General features: G+C 37.9%; 1 protein-coding gene across 4 annotated transcripts in view; it reads left to right on the forward strand.

Moving 5' to 3' along the window:
- Positions 1-14540, forward strand: part of stpg2 (sperm-tail PG-rich repeat containing 2) — a 59339-nt gene extending 44799 nt beyond the window's left edge. For 3 of the 4 annotated variants that reach the window (XM_076890905.1, XM_076890906.1, XM_004547318.4), the window contains 4 exons: positions 1380-1545; positions 3591-3706; positions 13445-13645; positions 14258-14540. In XM_076890905.1, the coding sequence (XP_076747020.1) occupies positions 1380-1545; positions 3591-3706; positions 13445-13612 (450 nt within the window). In that variant the 3' untranslated portion in view covers positions 13613-13645; positions 14258-14540. The remainder of the gene's footprint in view (positions 1-1379; positions 1546-3590; positions 3707-13444; positions 13646-14257) is intronic. The other variant, XM_076890907.1, reaches the window with a different exon arrangement.
- Positions 14541-14567: the final 27 nt, after the last annotated feature.

Raw genomic sequence — 14567 nt, forward strand, 5'->3', positions numbered from 1 at the left:
AGTTCACCTCGACATGGAGCCAACCCCTGTCTATTTGCATCACTGTGCACAGCTATGAATTATCTTTGGATCTGAACAATGCGGAAAATAGCGGCTTGCTTAACCCACCACCTGTGGAGCCGTCAATGTCAGTGTCTTATCTAGTCTTGTCCGGCAACCATGGTGTGGGTTGCCTTCGCAGCTCTTCTGTCTAACCTCTGCAAATTTTCTACAAATTTTCTAATTTTCTCCTTCTCAGCTGGACCAAATTTACTGGCTCAGGCAGGTACTGCCCCTGCCGCGAACTCTGTGACCATGAACTCCAAACATATCGGGGCATCTTAGCCTGCCTGGTTGATTGGGCTGCAGAAAGCAGTTGGCAATTTAGCTGCTGGTCATTCTGTCACACATTCAAACTCTGAGTTTCTCTCTAAACTTTTTTTTTTTTCCACAAAAAAGCGTGCTAACTCTGAATCAGCAGATCTCATTTTTCAGGCTCGAAATATTCTCAGTTTCCAGCTGTGCATGTCTGTCAGAGCACAGGGTGGCTTTGCTGAATTTCACTTTGTACGCCAACTCCATTTTCACACCGTTTTACAATTACGGGACATGATGGCATTTATGATTGTCATTGTGCCATTCAGGCTTTTAAAGATGATGTCTGTGTGCATCACGTCACTTCCGAAGTAGACTTGCGATAACCGTTAGGTACTTGAAGGGAGCCTGAGTTGCGTGCTACACTAGGGCCCCTCAACAGGGGCCCACCTTTTCCCAAGGTGATGTCCTCAGACGCCTCCCTGGGGGGGAATATGTGCGGTCACACAGGTATCGCAGTTCAAACTGCACACTATCCGCCTAAAAACCAGTAGCCATATTAAACATAACTGTAAATCTTATGCAGATATTTCATTCTTCACAAACATGTGTTGACAAATTTGACCAAAATGACAAACACTACAACTGAAGACACTGTGCATGTGTTTATCATTATTGGTGCATTTTTCTTTTAAGCAACTTGTTTTGTAAGTTCACAATATTGTTTGAGTTTGTTAAATTGTTCAGTTTTTTAAATTCTAGTTTGCATTTTGACATCAATTAACTAAAGTAGTTTTTCACTGCTTGTTTTATTTCTAGATAAAAACAATAGCCCCGACGAAGATGATTTGACACTGTTTGGATTACCTTGCATTTGCACGCCAATATCCATGCATACATGAGTGACACTATAATAAATGGGATCATGTGAGTGTGTTCTAATAACAGATGGCTGACCTTGCAGCTGTGAAATGTTAAAAGTGGAAACTGCACATTTGTGCATTTCATTTTGTTGCATAAATGTTAGTGTCAGTTTTTTCTAATATATCATTACTCTCCTATGCTCTGCTTTTCTCTTCTTGTAGGATTCCCCTGCACCCAGCAGATACAATGTGAGTCAGACATTTGAGAAGGTTAATGGCCACTCTTACTTAGAACCCCGAAGTGAAGACGCTAAGAAACGGCAAAGCTGCTTCCTGTCTGCTGCACCGAGAAATGATTTCTTCCTACACAGTAACTCCAGCGTGCCAGGTGTAGCACTCGATTTTATGTTTGGTCTGTCAATCAAAATAATGCATTTCCCTGCCCCATACCATAACCCTTACTTCCACAGCTGAATGCCTAACTGAATACCTAAACACTAAACAAAGCGTTAAACCCAATTTCAAGTGTTAGCTTTGTTGCGTCCAGCATTTTGGTCTTCTATGTTGTTGGGCTCCACAGGTTCAGTGGCCCCCCTCAAAACACATTATAATAAAGACCCACAAGGACATTATGTAAAGAGAAACGGCTTGGTCTATGTGTGGGTCGGTCCTTCCTTTCTTTTCAGAGCTAAATATTCACAAACTGTACTGTGCCTCCCTTTGCTATCATACAGTCCAATTAGTTTCATCTCTATGGGCCTCAAACCTAATATTTACCTGAGTTACACCCCCATTGAAAAATGTTGTTAGAAAATTGATAGATTCATGACTTACTTGGATAATTTATGACTAGCCCCCTTTCACCAAGGGACTCAACCCAGGAGAAACCTCAAACCGTTTAACCAAAATTCAATTTGCATATAAATAGATTTGAACTGTTTGCAGAATTGTTTCTGCTTAGAACGCAAACACGCACACACTTATACATCTCCACCCTGAAGCACTTATGTGGACACGCGTATATGGACACTTAACGTGAACTTAGAGACACACAATAAGCACACTGATATGCACATGCTTTTTTTCCCCCCCATAGTTGAATTTGCATTTATGAATAGGTCTATAATATATGGAACATTATATTACTTATCATGCTGGGTCTAACGTGATCATATTTCTGATAATGGTAGGACCGAGCGTTTAGCTATGCATTATTTCTGAGCAAAAATTAATGACTGTGGTGCTCATAATGATCTGTGACATTAGCAGTTGCTCAAGGTGTTTTTAACCATGTGTGTAGTCATAAGTTGATTGCATTTAGCCACTGGGGCTGAATAGCACCTACTGTTGTCTTACTTTAAAGCTGTTAGACCAATGATGAATTCTTTATATATTTTATGTCCCCTCATCACAATTCTAAATGCAGTGAATATAATATCTTGCCCAGGGGTCCATTAAACCATTTAAAAATCAATTGTAAAAGTTCTTATCATAACTCCTTAAAAGTTGGGTGTTAGCATTATTCTTGTAACCTTAGCTTTGAAGTTTTATTGGATTGTGTCCATCCTCTGTCCATCCTCTGATTCACATCAGAGTCCAGTATTATGCAGGTATATCATTTTCCAGAGATTACAAAAAACAATTACAATTCTTATCTGCCACAGCTTTGCTGTAGACCTTTTATCCAGAGAGTCACATGGCAGTTACTTCTTTTAGTTTTAATTGTGCTAAAACTTGTATAGAATTTGATAATCAACAGAAATATAGATTTGTACTAACAATTTAAGATTATGATGGGATTTTTTTGGCTCAGATCTTATGATTGCTTAGCCTGAAGGTGATAGTATGTGGCCAAGTTATTATAGTTAACTAAAACTAAATGAAAAACTAAAGGTGAAAAAAGATTTAGTTAACTAAAATTAAATTTAAATCTAGACTTTTAGAAAGAATTTAAACTAACTGAAATGATTTTTTGAACTTGGAACACTAATGAAAATAAAATAAACATATTGTATTTGTTAGTTTGGTAAAAATGTTATCCCAATTTGCCTTATGAGGCTTTCATAGAAATATTTCTTGAGACTTTAGATTTCCACAAGACTGTGAGTGAGCTGTTTTGAAAAGGTTCTGTGTTTTTATTGTAATACTTGTAGTGATTTTGCTAAATGTTGCCTCTGACACATGCCTGTCATACAATAATAATTAATAAAGATTAGAACTAAGACGAAAACTAATAGAAACTAGACTAAAAATAAACATTTTCAAACAATGAAAAGGAAACTAACTATAACTACAATCAAATTAAAACCAAAACGTAAAAAATAAATAAAAATAAAAACTAATCAGGAAATACAAAACTATACTAAGTCCGGTAAGGTAAAAAGAATGTTCTTTGTATGTTTACTGGCTTTTAAGTGTGTTTGTGTTCATCAGGCCCCGGCCAGTACAACCCAAGTGTAAAATCTGCTCCAAAGTTGGCACTGATGTCCTCCAGAGAAGATCGATTCAAAGTTCCCAAGAACATCAGCCCAGGACCTGACACTTATTGGGTAACAGTACAAAAAGATCTATTAATGTCAGCCTTGTAAAACATCCTCACTTTGTACCATACTCCCAGTGCGCTTGACTGAACTAAAGTGCATTTATGTCCACAATTTGATGCAGTTTGTACAGTTTTGCCTCTGTATACCCCCACAGTGGATTTACAATCAAACAATTATATGACTGACGTTCAAGGGTTTAACAAAGTTACATTACAGACATTTTATACACATTATACATTTTATGAATTCATGAAGGCATCTCTTGATTTTAGACTTTGACAGTGATACTCTTATCTCCTTAACAGTGTTCTTGACTTGTTCCGGGTGTTGTAAAGTTGTTTTTCTTAACCCCGGAAATAACTCTGTCTTAATACACTTTATTTGTGTGGTATTTTGGGTCTTTTGGTGTTGCTGAGCTGCTAGGTGCACTCCTTTTGTACCAGACTGGTAATTTAGCCACGACTAAAGATTTTGCTCTCTCTGATAAGTTTATTTTGGTTTTTCCGCCTAACAATGGCATCTCTCACTAGCATGTCTTTGAAATACAAATTCCACAGTTGAATCAATTTCAAATATTCTATCTGCTTCATTTGTCATGAAATCATAAGTTAACCAGGCTCACCTTCTGAAACATTACAGACCTAAGTTTAAGTGTGCAGATGCATGCTGAGTTTTTAGCATATATGGACACAGCGGTTGCTCTTTGTGTGTGTCGTGTACACCTGAGATGTAATACCCAGAATGTCTGACACTACTTGAGTTGCAATCCCCGCAGAATCTATCACATTTCTCCCAGTGACCTTGAGCTGTGCGGAAGAAATTGATTGCTTAATAGAAAAAAGAAAAACAAATCCAAACTTCAATATCTTTCCTGGGCTGATGTGCTTTTTTGCACAGGGCAGGTTTTCAGTTTGTGGGAGACTTTATTCTTAATTGACCTACCTGGTTGAATTAAAGTGGGTAAAAATAGATGCCTTTTATTAAGTGTAATGTCGTTTAATGCAGCCACCACAGAGGACTGACAGAGACAAATGCACTTCGTGACTGAAGCATAATGTAGCTGTAATGAAACTTAACCAGAGCATAATCTTTCTCTGCTTTGTTTTAGTGCATTTTAATAGAGATTACAGCTTTGGGTTTCCACTGATGGTGAATGTGTGTGAGTGAGAAGAAAGTGCTAATGTTGTTCGCCAGTCCCCGCTGATTTTGAATGGCGAACATCAAAGACAAAACCCGAGGTTTGATTCAAATCTCACTACACAGTTCATCATCATGTTCATGTCCATGGGTGCGATGTTATCACAGAGCTCTTTTTTTTCTCCGTCTGCCTGTGTCCCAGTCTGCCTGCTGCCTCTGTGTAGTTTTATCTCTCAGCTTTCTACTGTCTTCTCTGTAGTCTACAGTCTGTGTCTCTTCTCTCCCTGCTTTACCTGTTTTCTAGTTTTACCTGTATCTGTAATATGAAGACTTTTTCTCCAGAAGCTTTGCCCTTCAAAAGCATAGGGAAATTTGCCTCAAAAGGTGTTTCGAGACACTGACACGGACACAATTTTAGTTCAATTAACACCATCAAATTTTAGCACATTAGTAAAATGTGATAAATGTATCAGCACAGTAGTGGTGAGATGTCTCAGATAATTAAAGCAACATTGCAGGCTTAATTGAATATGACCGGCACTGGTGAAATTATCCACCTGACTGATATTGCCAATCAGGCAGCAAAACACAAATTAAAAGTAACTGGTAAATGCACACTGTGTAATGTGCCAGAAGAGCAGAAACGGCAATAGCAAGGGGAAGACTTGTTCCAAGTAAACAATGGATAACAAAGCGAGTGTAAACTTCAAAAGAATATACTTTGCACATGCTTGATGAAAAACGACGATCATTCCATGTTTGTCAGACCTCAGGGTAGTCACAGTGCATTTGATAAACAATACTTATTGTAGTCATACCTTTAGTTTGTTTATGATATAACACCACAGGGCTCAGTCAGGGTTCAGCACAGAGAGATAACCAATAGAGGCTCAACTCTACTTTTGTATTCTAATATATCAGATGTATCTCTAGAGTCTTCAGTCTGTTTTTCCTTTGTCTCCAGCATAATTAGAGTTTCTCCCCTCCTCTGTGCAGTTTACATCACAAGTTCAGCAAAGTATCTTTTTGTAAGTCAGTCTTGGCATGTGAGAATTTGTTTCCTCACAGGATTTCTAGTTTTCCCATAAGACTTTATACAAAGGTTTGATATGCATTAATGTGCTTTTTAAAAAAAAACAAAAAAAAACTTTTGCATGAAGAATTAGGTCAGACTCAGAGGCCTTGACAATAGATCAGTCATATTAGGGTTAAAATAGGATGGCAACCTCATTATGACTAGGTCTTGTTTTTTTTTTTGGGTTTTTTTTGCATTTGACAACCGATTACAAGCAATTGTGGTGGCCGCTTTTCACTGCAAGGAAATTGCACTGGCTGCCTGGTAGAAGGTGGCCAGTCTCCAAACAATTTTAGCCCAATTCAAATTGACTTCGGTTGCTCTCAGATGGGCAAAAGTTGTTAAATAATCGCCTTCTATTTTCAGTCTGAATGTTCAGACTGAATCAGTCTGCCCTGATGAGTGCGACTGCTAATTGGTTGTAAAGTTGTTGTTTTTTTTTTTGTGGGATGGTACAAACAAATTTGTCTGCATCTATAACTTTACTGCCTTGGGTTGCTGGTAGGGGTGGGTTTTGATTATCGATTTATCGATTAAAATAGATTCTGGCTTGGATAACGCGATATCGATTTTTAAATATAAATGTACTTTGCCCGAAATGCCAGAATATCAGGTTAAACCTCACAAAATTTCAATAACCACCATTCTGCACAAAGACGTAAACACAAAGCATGGACCTGCCGACAGATCAGAATCGTGAGATGTCGCCTTTCTCACCCGACGGCACAGACACGGTCGGGGCTGAAAGCTGACAGCTCGCTGATTCTGATGTTTCGGCGGGTCCGCGCTTTGTGTTTACGCCCTTTTTGCGCTAGATTCTGAAGCTGCGGGTTTTTATCTCTCTCCAAACAATATTGACCGAACCAGATGCAAAAGAAGATCCAAACTTCGCTTCACGTACATCGTCATGAATTCCCTCTGACTTTTGCTGTTTTGCTTCCACCACGATAAAATCACACTTCATGCACAGCTCTCTCTCTCTCTCTCTCTCTCTCTCTCTGTACTTCCAGAACAATTTCCCGTCTAAAAATCAGTTTTCTTCATTATTCGCTTGCTTGTTATGTATAAGTCTACCGTTGTTTAGAGCGCTGTTGGCCCCTGTTTTCCTTTTACTTACTTCCGAAAAGAAAACCTAATTTCTGCTGTTCAATAGGCTACTGACCAAATGTAAACTTTTTAAAATTATGCAAAATTGCAAAAGGCTTAGCTGTGTCTCTTAAAACCTCTGTAACTTTGCTCTGCTTCACTTCAGCAGCATCGGGTAATGTTCATGTGTTGATTAATGGTTTTCTTTCGTTTTTGATCTACTGCAGAATATTTTTAAGGTCATCTGCTATAAAATCCCAGGCCAGGAAAGTCGCCTTCATGCTTTTCTGTTTTATCCTCAGTTACTTTGACACAAAGGCATCTGCTGTGATGCTCACACCTTTGATAAAGTCTCGCAAGTGTCAGCTTTCCTTTTATAGAAATAAAAATATGGAAATGTACTGATACGTGATCAGAATTATAATATTTCTGACTGTCTGAGGCAAAATTTACCTGATTCAAATCGAATCGAATCAGATTGAATCGAATCGGGGATCAAATCGATTCAGGACCTTGTGAATCGAAATCGAATCGATTCTAGAAATCAGTGACGATACCCAGCCCTAGTTGTTGGCACTAGCTACGTTAACTGTGTGTAAATTCATACTATATAGTCATTTAGATGTTAGAGGTTGCATTGTTAAGATTATGTGCCTTTTCTTTTTGGTTGTTATGAGCTGATACATTTTCTACATTTATTTGTAAGTATCACACAAGACGGAGGACGCTGTAAATACACCTGTAGCTGTGGGAATTTCTACTGTAGCTAGTAAAACTGTTGAAAAATCTGATATGATCCTGCTCCCACCTCAACCTGTCCTATCTCCATCCTTTCTCCCCCAAGCGGTTGGGTGGTAAAAGTTGTATTGAACTGAGATCCACATCGAGTGTTTGTCTGCAGCTACTTTAACCATCACAGAGAGCTTTAAAGATGGTAGATAATTGTCTCAAAGTAAGAGTAAATTGGTTTTGCTAAACTTTGTAGCAGTGTAGTTACATGATTAGATCTTCAATATCAGCTAATAATGCTCTCTGTAGAAGTGAGCTGCAGATGAGTAAATTAGGCCCTAAGTTCTGCTCCACTGGCTTCCCAAGAGCTCCGACAGCATAATTTGTATCTTTCTTCTGTCCAAGTATATACTTCATTTGGGTGCACCAGTTTCTCATGAATGCCTCTGGAGGAGGCATGATAGGTCAGTTGGAATTTTTTTTGTAGGTGTAAATGACTTTCTCTTGCAATGTGTTAGAGGCTTCAAGAGGCTCAATCCCACCATAAGCAGCAGAAGAACATATGTTGCAAACCTGCCAGTCACTTCTAAGATGAGCTACAATTTGGTAAACTAGATTTGGCATTTCAGATTACTCATGATGCCTCTTACCAGAAGCACTGCACACTGTTTTGTAAGTACTTTTTTATTTTCAACCTTCATGTGATCTAAATAATTTTAGATGTCCATCTGGTATTCATACATATGTATAATGAAGTAAAGGCCCCATACAAGAACATAAAAAAAGATTTCATTCATGGGTTATAGACTGATTCTATTGCATTGTACATAATCATATGGCTCCATTTAGCTGGAGGAAGTCAAGTTCCTTTTTAATAGCGAAATGCAAGTTTAAGCTCGCTGCTCAGTAATTAGCTGTGTGACTGTGATTCTATATGACACCACGGGCCATGCAGCGTTAAATATAGTATGAAGTGGAGCAGAGAGGGAGATAAATAAGTGCTTGTAGAAGATGAGCAGGCAGAGTGTAGCATGGTAGTAATGAGAAGGAGGCAGGGGGGAGAGAGAGAAGGGGAAACGGCGGTAGAGGTGAGTTGGTGCTGAAAAGGTGGTGAAAATGCGTGGAGGAAGAGAAGCAGAGAGACAGAAAGCAGAAAATTGAGCTGCTGAAGAGGGTAGTTAAATTCAACAGCTGGAAATGTGTTCTGAGCGTCTGAAATCTGAAGCAGACTTTTCATGTAATGGAACAGTAGCTATTTCAGCATAAGTGTGCGCATGATCATTCGTCCATACATGTGCATAATGTCACAACGCTATCTACTTGAGCAGCATTTGTCCACTGTGAAGGTTCATTTAGAGTTTCCATTAAATGCACTATGTGAGGTACCTGCTTGAGCAGGCTTGATTACCTTTCTCACTCATACAGTAACACTGTTCTTAGTGGCTGAGCTTCATTTAACAGAGAGAAAAGTGTGGATGGAATATGGAAATGTAAAACGATTCGGGGAACGGATGTCGAGCAGAAACAAATATTAATTAAATGCTGTACTCTTTAATGGTATATATATGCTAGATGAGTACAAAACACATAATGAGGCAAGAAAAGAAGAAACGTAAGTTTTTTCATTTGAAATAAAAAAGAAATAAGTGATAGTTTAATAATTAAAGAGTATATTTTTGACAATACTCTCAGCACTTTACTCTATTTCATGTGCTGCACAAAGCTCAGCAGATAGTGGTAACCCTTTAGATTTGAAATTTCAATATCACTCTGCTGTACAAGTATATATACTGTATGTATTTATTGGCACCCTTCATAAAAATCTACTATTACTCAGGCTCTTAGTCACTATGATTTAGAACATAAGGTTTTCTTGACGCAGTTGACATATTATGATATGCTTCTCAGTGTGATGCCTGCGGCTTGTAAGGGCTCTCACTGTGTGTGAGTTTTCATGTTCCTACTTTTAATTCTTGTTGACTTTGGAAAATGTGTGTTTTAAAAGAGCTGGAAACTACAGTACAGTTTAATTGACTGTTAATCTGTTGAATATACTTCACTGTGGGAGTTACAAATACATTTAAAAAGGAAGGTCCTTGCATGGCTTTAACCAGCTATGAAGTCTGGAGTTTTGGCAAGAAAAATAGCACGAATCAGTGTGTTACACACTAGATCTTTGTTGTTTTATTTTGTTTTTATTTATTTATTTAAGACTAAAGGGATTCTGTGAAGTTGTGGTTTATACACACAGCATTCATCTTCCATATTTTTATATATAGTGTTGCTCCTGCAAAAAAGAAGCAAGCTGTACAAAATAAAGTCCTTCATAGTTTTCAAAATACCTGGTTTTGCTGGCATGTACCTCTAGGACCTTCTCTAGCCTTTTCTGCTGGTCAGTGGAGCACAAGTGCTATGCCTTAAATAGAGAAAAATTGTTGAGCTCACAAACTTCTAAAGCCTGATTAGGGTCTTGGGTCCTTGTCTCCATATTTGTCTCACTCTTTGGCTGGATCAGAATCTATTTTGGTACCTGGCATTCATTTTGTTCTCAGTCTTGTAAAGTTTTCCTGAATAGATCTCGCAGGGTTGTTATGTACAGACCTTGTGGCTGTTCCATCTACACTTTGTGTCAAACTGACGGACGGACTCAAAAGGTGTATAATCTGTTCTTTGGCCGACTGAAGTACTGGTAAATACAAGCTGCTCATGAAAAGTAATTTGATTCTCTTGCGTCTCTTGTTTTGCTGGATTGTGGGTAGCAAATGCTTGCGTTCCTTCACTGTGTGTGGCAGGTGCTGTGTGTGTGTGTGTGTGTTATAGGGACGACTGTGCATCCTGCACTCCTTCGTCTGTGCTCATGGGCGCGGTTGAATATGTCTTCATACATACCAAGTAACATAATCACCACCACCAATTACCAACCTGCAATTTTCCCCTTTACCTTCTCCCCTCTTTGACCTACTCAAGCATCCCATAATCTCCCTCATCATTGCCATTCCAATGGTGTCGTCACTTCCAAGGGCTCTTCCCCTATCTCCTCGACCTACCCAGTAACCCCGAGGGTGACCTGGAGTTGAACCTGCAACCCTTTTCCCATTAGGATCAATACTGAGATCTGAGCCGTGCCGCCAGTGTTCTCAAATCCTGCTGCAGCACCTCTGGCATACTGATGTGTGCGTGTCTGTGTGTGCACGTACGTGCTCAGAGGTTATATGGAGGTAGTGGGGGGTGAGAGAGAGAGCGAGTGAGAGAGAGGGAGATAGAGCTTTGCAGAAAAGGCTCAGCAGTACCTGAGTAGGACAGCTGATGAAGTGTGTGAGTACATAGAGCATATATATGTGTGTATGTCTGTGGGTTTTTTGGGAGGTGATTTTAGAGGGCAGACTTTGAAGTGAACGTGGTGTTTTGTTTAGTTTTTTCCTCTGTAAGACTCCCCCTCCAGCATGGACTAACAGACTCAGTATTTGTAAGGGTTTTTGGAGTCATGTTTGTGATTTTAACCTTAATGACCCCTCGCTCTAAAAGCATATTGGAAATAATTAAGCTCTTCAGATAATTATTTAATTTTAAATTATTTGGGCTTTATATCATTGGATCTGTTACCAGTCTATGGTAGGACTGAACAAAATGTTTGACCATAATATAATATATGTTATTTAGTATAAATTTGAAGAAATTTAGTATAAATTTGCACACTTACTAATTTCTTAAGCTTCGTCAAGAAATTAGTAAGTGTGCAGACCATGTGTGTTAAAAGACAATACAAAACCTTTGTCAGCAGGATCATACACTGTGAGTGAATTCACTGAAGTTTATCTAGATTAAATCCCTAAATGTTAAGAACACTTCATTACTCCTGTTTTAAAGTCAAATGACAACCACCCATGAGTCCTGAATTTATTGCATTGGCCTCCAGTTATTCATTTATGCATTAATTGTTTTGGGGTTTATTTGGTTAATTTTCTATTTCTTCTCTTTCGCTTTTTAAAAATATACAGTAATGTGCAAAAGTCTTGAGCCTCATATCATTCTTTACGATTTTCTTTGGAAAGAGCCAGATTTTAAAGTGATCTTCAGCAATAACCTAGGCTTGAAGGTCTTTTTAAAGATTTTTTGACACTGGCTGCGTTTTCACTCATTTTTAGTTCAGTTCTGTGTCTTTTGAGAAGAATGTTTTTTTTCTCCTTTGTTAAGCCACTTAACACTGACCTATGAATCATTCAAGCATAAAAAGCCACCTAACTTAAGTGAACCAGTGTTGTGTCTACACATAACAGACAAACGTAGCAAAGAACCAATGTTAATTTATATCTTTTGGTACTTTGTTAATAGCGGCCTTTTGCAAAAACACATAGTTAGTTTCCATTTCTACCTAAAGAGGCATTAGCCAAATGGATAAAAGGACATATCTGAAAATGGTGTCAGTGTGAAAAGTGACAGACCTAAAAAACTATATATAGCAGACGAAAATTGCCTGAAAGAATCTGAAAAGAATCCAACAAAGACCTGACACAGGACCTGAGACATGCATCTTCACCACCAGTGTTAGTCAAGTTAGTTGAAAATAGTAATTAGTTACTAATTACTTCTCCGAGAAAGTAATCCAGTTACTTTACTGATTACTTATTTTCAAAAGTAATTAGTTACCGTATTACTTAGTTTCCTTTTAAAAAAAACATGATACACAACCTGAATACATAATAAAGCAATAGACCTTTCAGCCCAATTCTATTTTTTATGCATAAAATATCATATAAAATTTAATTAAATGAAAAAGTGTCATTTTAATTTTTTTTATTAGTTTTAATCTTTTAACTTTATGCACATTGCATCAAGCAGAAATTAAATTATATGCAACAGTCTTTGACATGAAGAAATTTGTTTAACATTTAAACCTATTTTCTGCATATTCCAGCACATAAAATAAAATTATATTTTGTGTTTACACTCACTCTTTCAAATAGATGCAAGTAAAACACAGCAAAAAAATAAATAAATAAAAACAAAGGTTCAGCAGCACCAAGTCCTGTCGCTCTCAAGTCTATTTTCACCTGTTTAGCAGGAGTGGGGCCGGTGGAAGTTTCCCCAGCTGAATTGGATGTGGTAGCCACAGCGCTCATGTCAGTGGGGGGATCCGGGGTTTTTTCTCTGAATTTCACATTCCTGTGGCAGCGTGCTCGCTGCTTGCTAAGATTTGAACTTAAATTTTTCACTGTAGAAAGAAGTTTTCTTCCCACGCAGAGTGTACAGCGGACGCTAATGTTTTTGTCACTTTTTACAGAATCCAACTTAAAGTAATGCAAGTACTTCCAACCTTTAAACGCTACATGGTCGTACTCTGTCCCGCACTATTATTCATTGTTGATCTACACACATCTGTTACTGCTCATTTTCATGAGACACTCTCACAAACAAAATCACAGTTTAGTAACGCAGGAACGAACCTGCTTACGGGAAAGTAACAGTAATCTAATTACTTTTTTTGCAAAAGTAATAGATAGATCAGGCTATGAGAATAATACTGGCCATACCAAATATTGACTTTCATCAAGCTCATTAGAATTATACAAACGTTTTGCTTTATAACCTGTATTTCCAGGTATGCTTGCATATGTTCCAAGCAACATGTGAAGAAATGAGGGGTGGCCGAGAACACCCATTTAACTTTTCATCATCCTTCATTGTCCCTCATCTCTGTTTTGTTTATGTCTCTACAGTTGAGTCCAAGTATTATGAACACACTACTGAAGGGCACCTTCAACGCGACGCTCAACAACCCTCTGAGTCCCAGCTGCTCCCCCCGCGTGGCTGATGGGCCTTTAACAGCCCACAAGGCCATTAAAGCAAGCACACCCAACACCTTTATCGCCACCAGCAGTTCATAGAGTTCTTTGTGGGTCAGAGTTTAAAGATGAAAGGTTAGTGGGGGGAAAAGATCAGTCCTCAGGTCATTACATTTCAATTCATATTCTGAGAAAAGTTGAGTTTTCATGAATATTGATGTCATGTTCATTCTGTTTGAATATATAGCAGATAATAAGTGAGTAAAGTTACAGTTTAATAACTGAAAACAAGGTAAGTTTGTTCATGTAATAACAGAAATGTGCAATTACAATATGTATTGTAATTCAATATCAGACTTTAGGAGGTTTTTAGACTAATTGTGAGAATGACAGTAATATTTTTATATGTTGTATGAGTGCATTTCATTATGCATTTGCCGTAGTTTTTACTCCCAGCCACTTTTTGAAAGCTTATGTCTGCAATTTGTCCAAACTGTTTGTTTTACTGTGTGTGATATTTGTGTTTGAGTGTGTGTCTGAGCCCAGAATGGGCTATCAAATAACAGAGAAGTTCCCTAGAGCTGTTGTTCTGGTAATAGGTTTCAGTTTTTCAAGTGCTAGAAATTGCCCTCAGAGTAAATTACAGTTCATTTAAGCTAATTATAACAGCCAGTATCTTTTTAAACATCAAGTTTACAGTGCATAATGCTGACTGATTAACATATTTGTTTTTCCTTAATGTTTTAGGCAGCACTTTGGAAGAAGATGACTTTGCATTATTGTCACAGAGTGATACTGTATACCTACTAAGAACATTTCATCTGAAGTTGGCTGTTGTGGATTATTTCCCCCTGTATAAACCACTTTGTATATCAGTAACATTGATAAAGGCATTCATATGAATAATGCTTGAAATGATTTGTTAACTTGTTATTATTCCATAGGGCATGTTGTTGTCTTAAGTCAAGCATCGAAAGATCCAATCTGGCATAAATGAGTCAAATATTAAAAATGTTGTGAAGGTTTTGCTACAGTACTTTTTTTTCTTGTTATAGTT

Source organism: Maylandia zebra, linkage group LG12, assembly GCF_041146795.1.
Source record: "Maylandia zebra isolate NMK-2024a linkage group LG12, Mzebra_GT3a, whole genome shotgun sequence".
Lineage (NCBI taxonomy): Eukaryota > Metazoa > Chordata > Actinopteri > Cichliformes > Cichlidae > Maylandia > Maylandia zebra.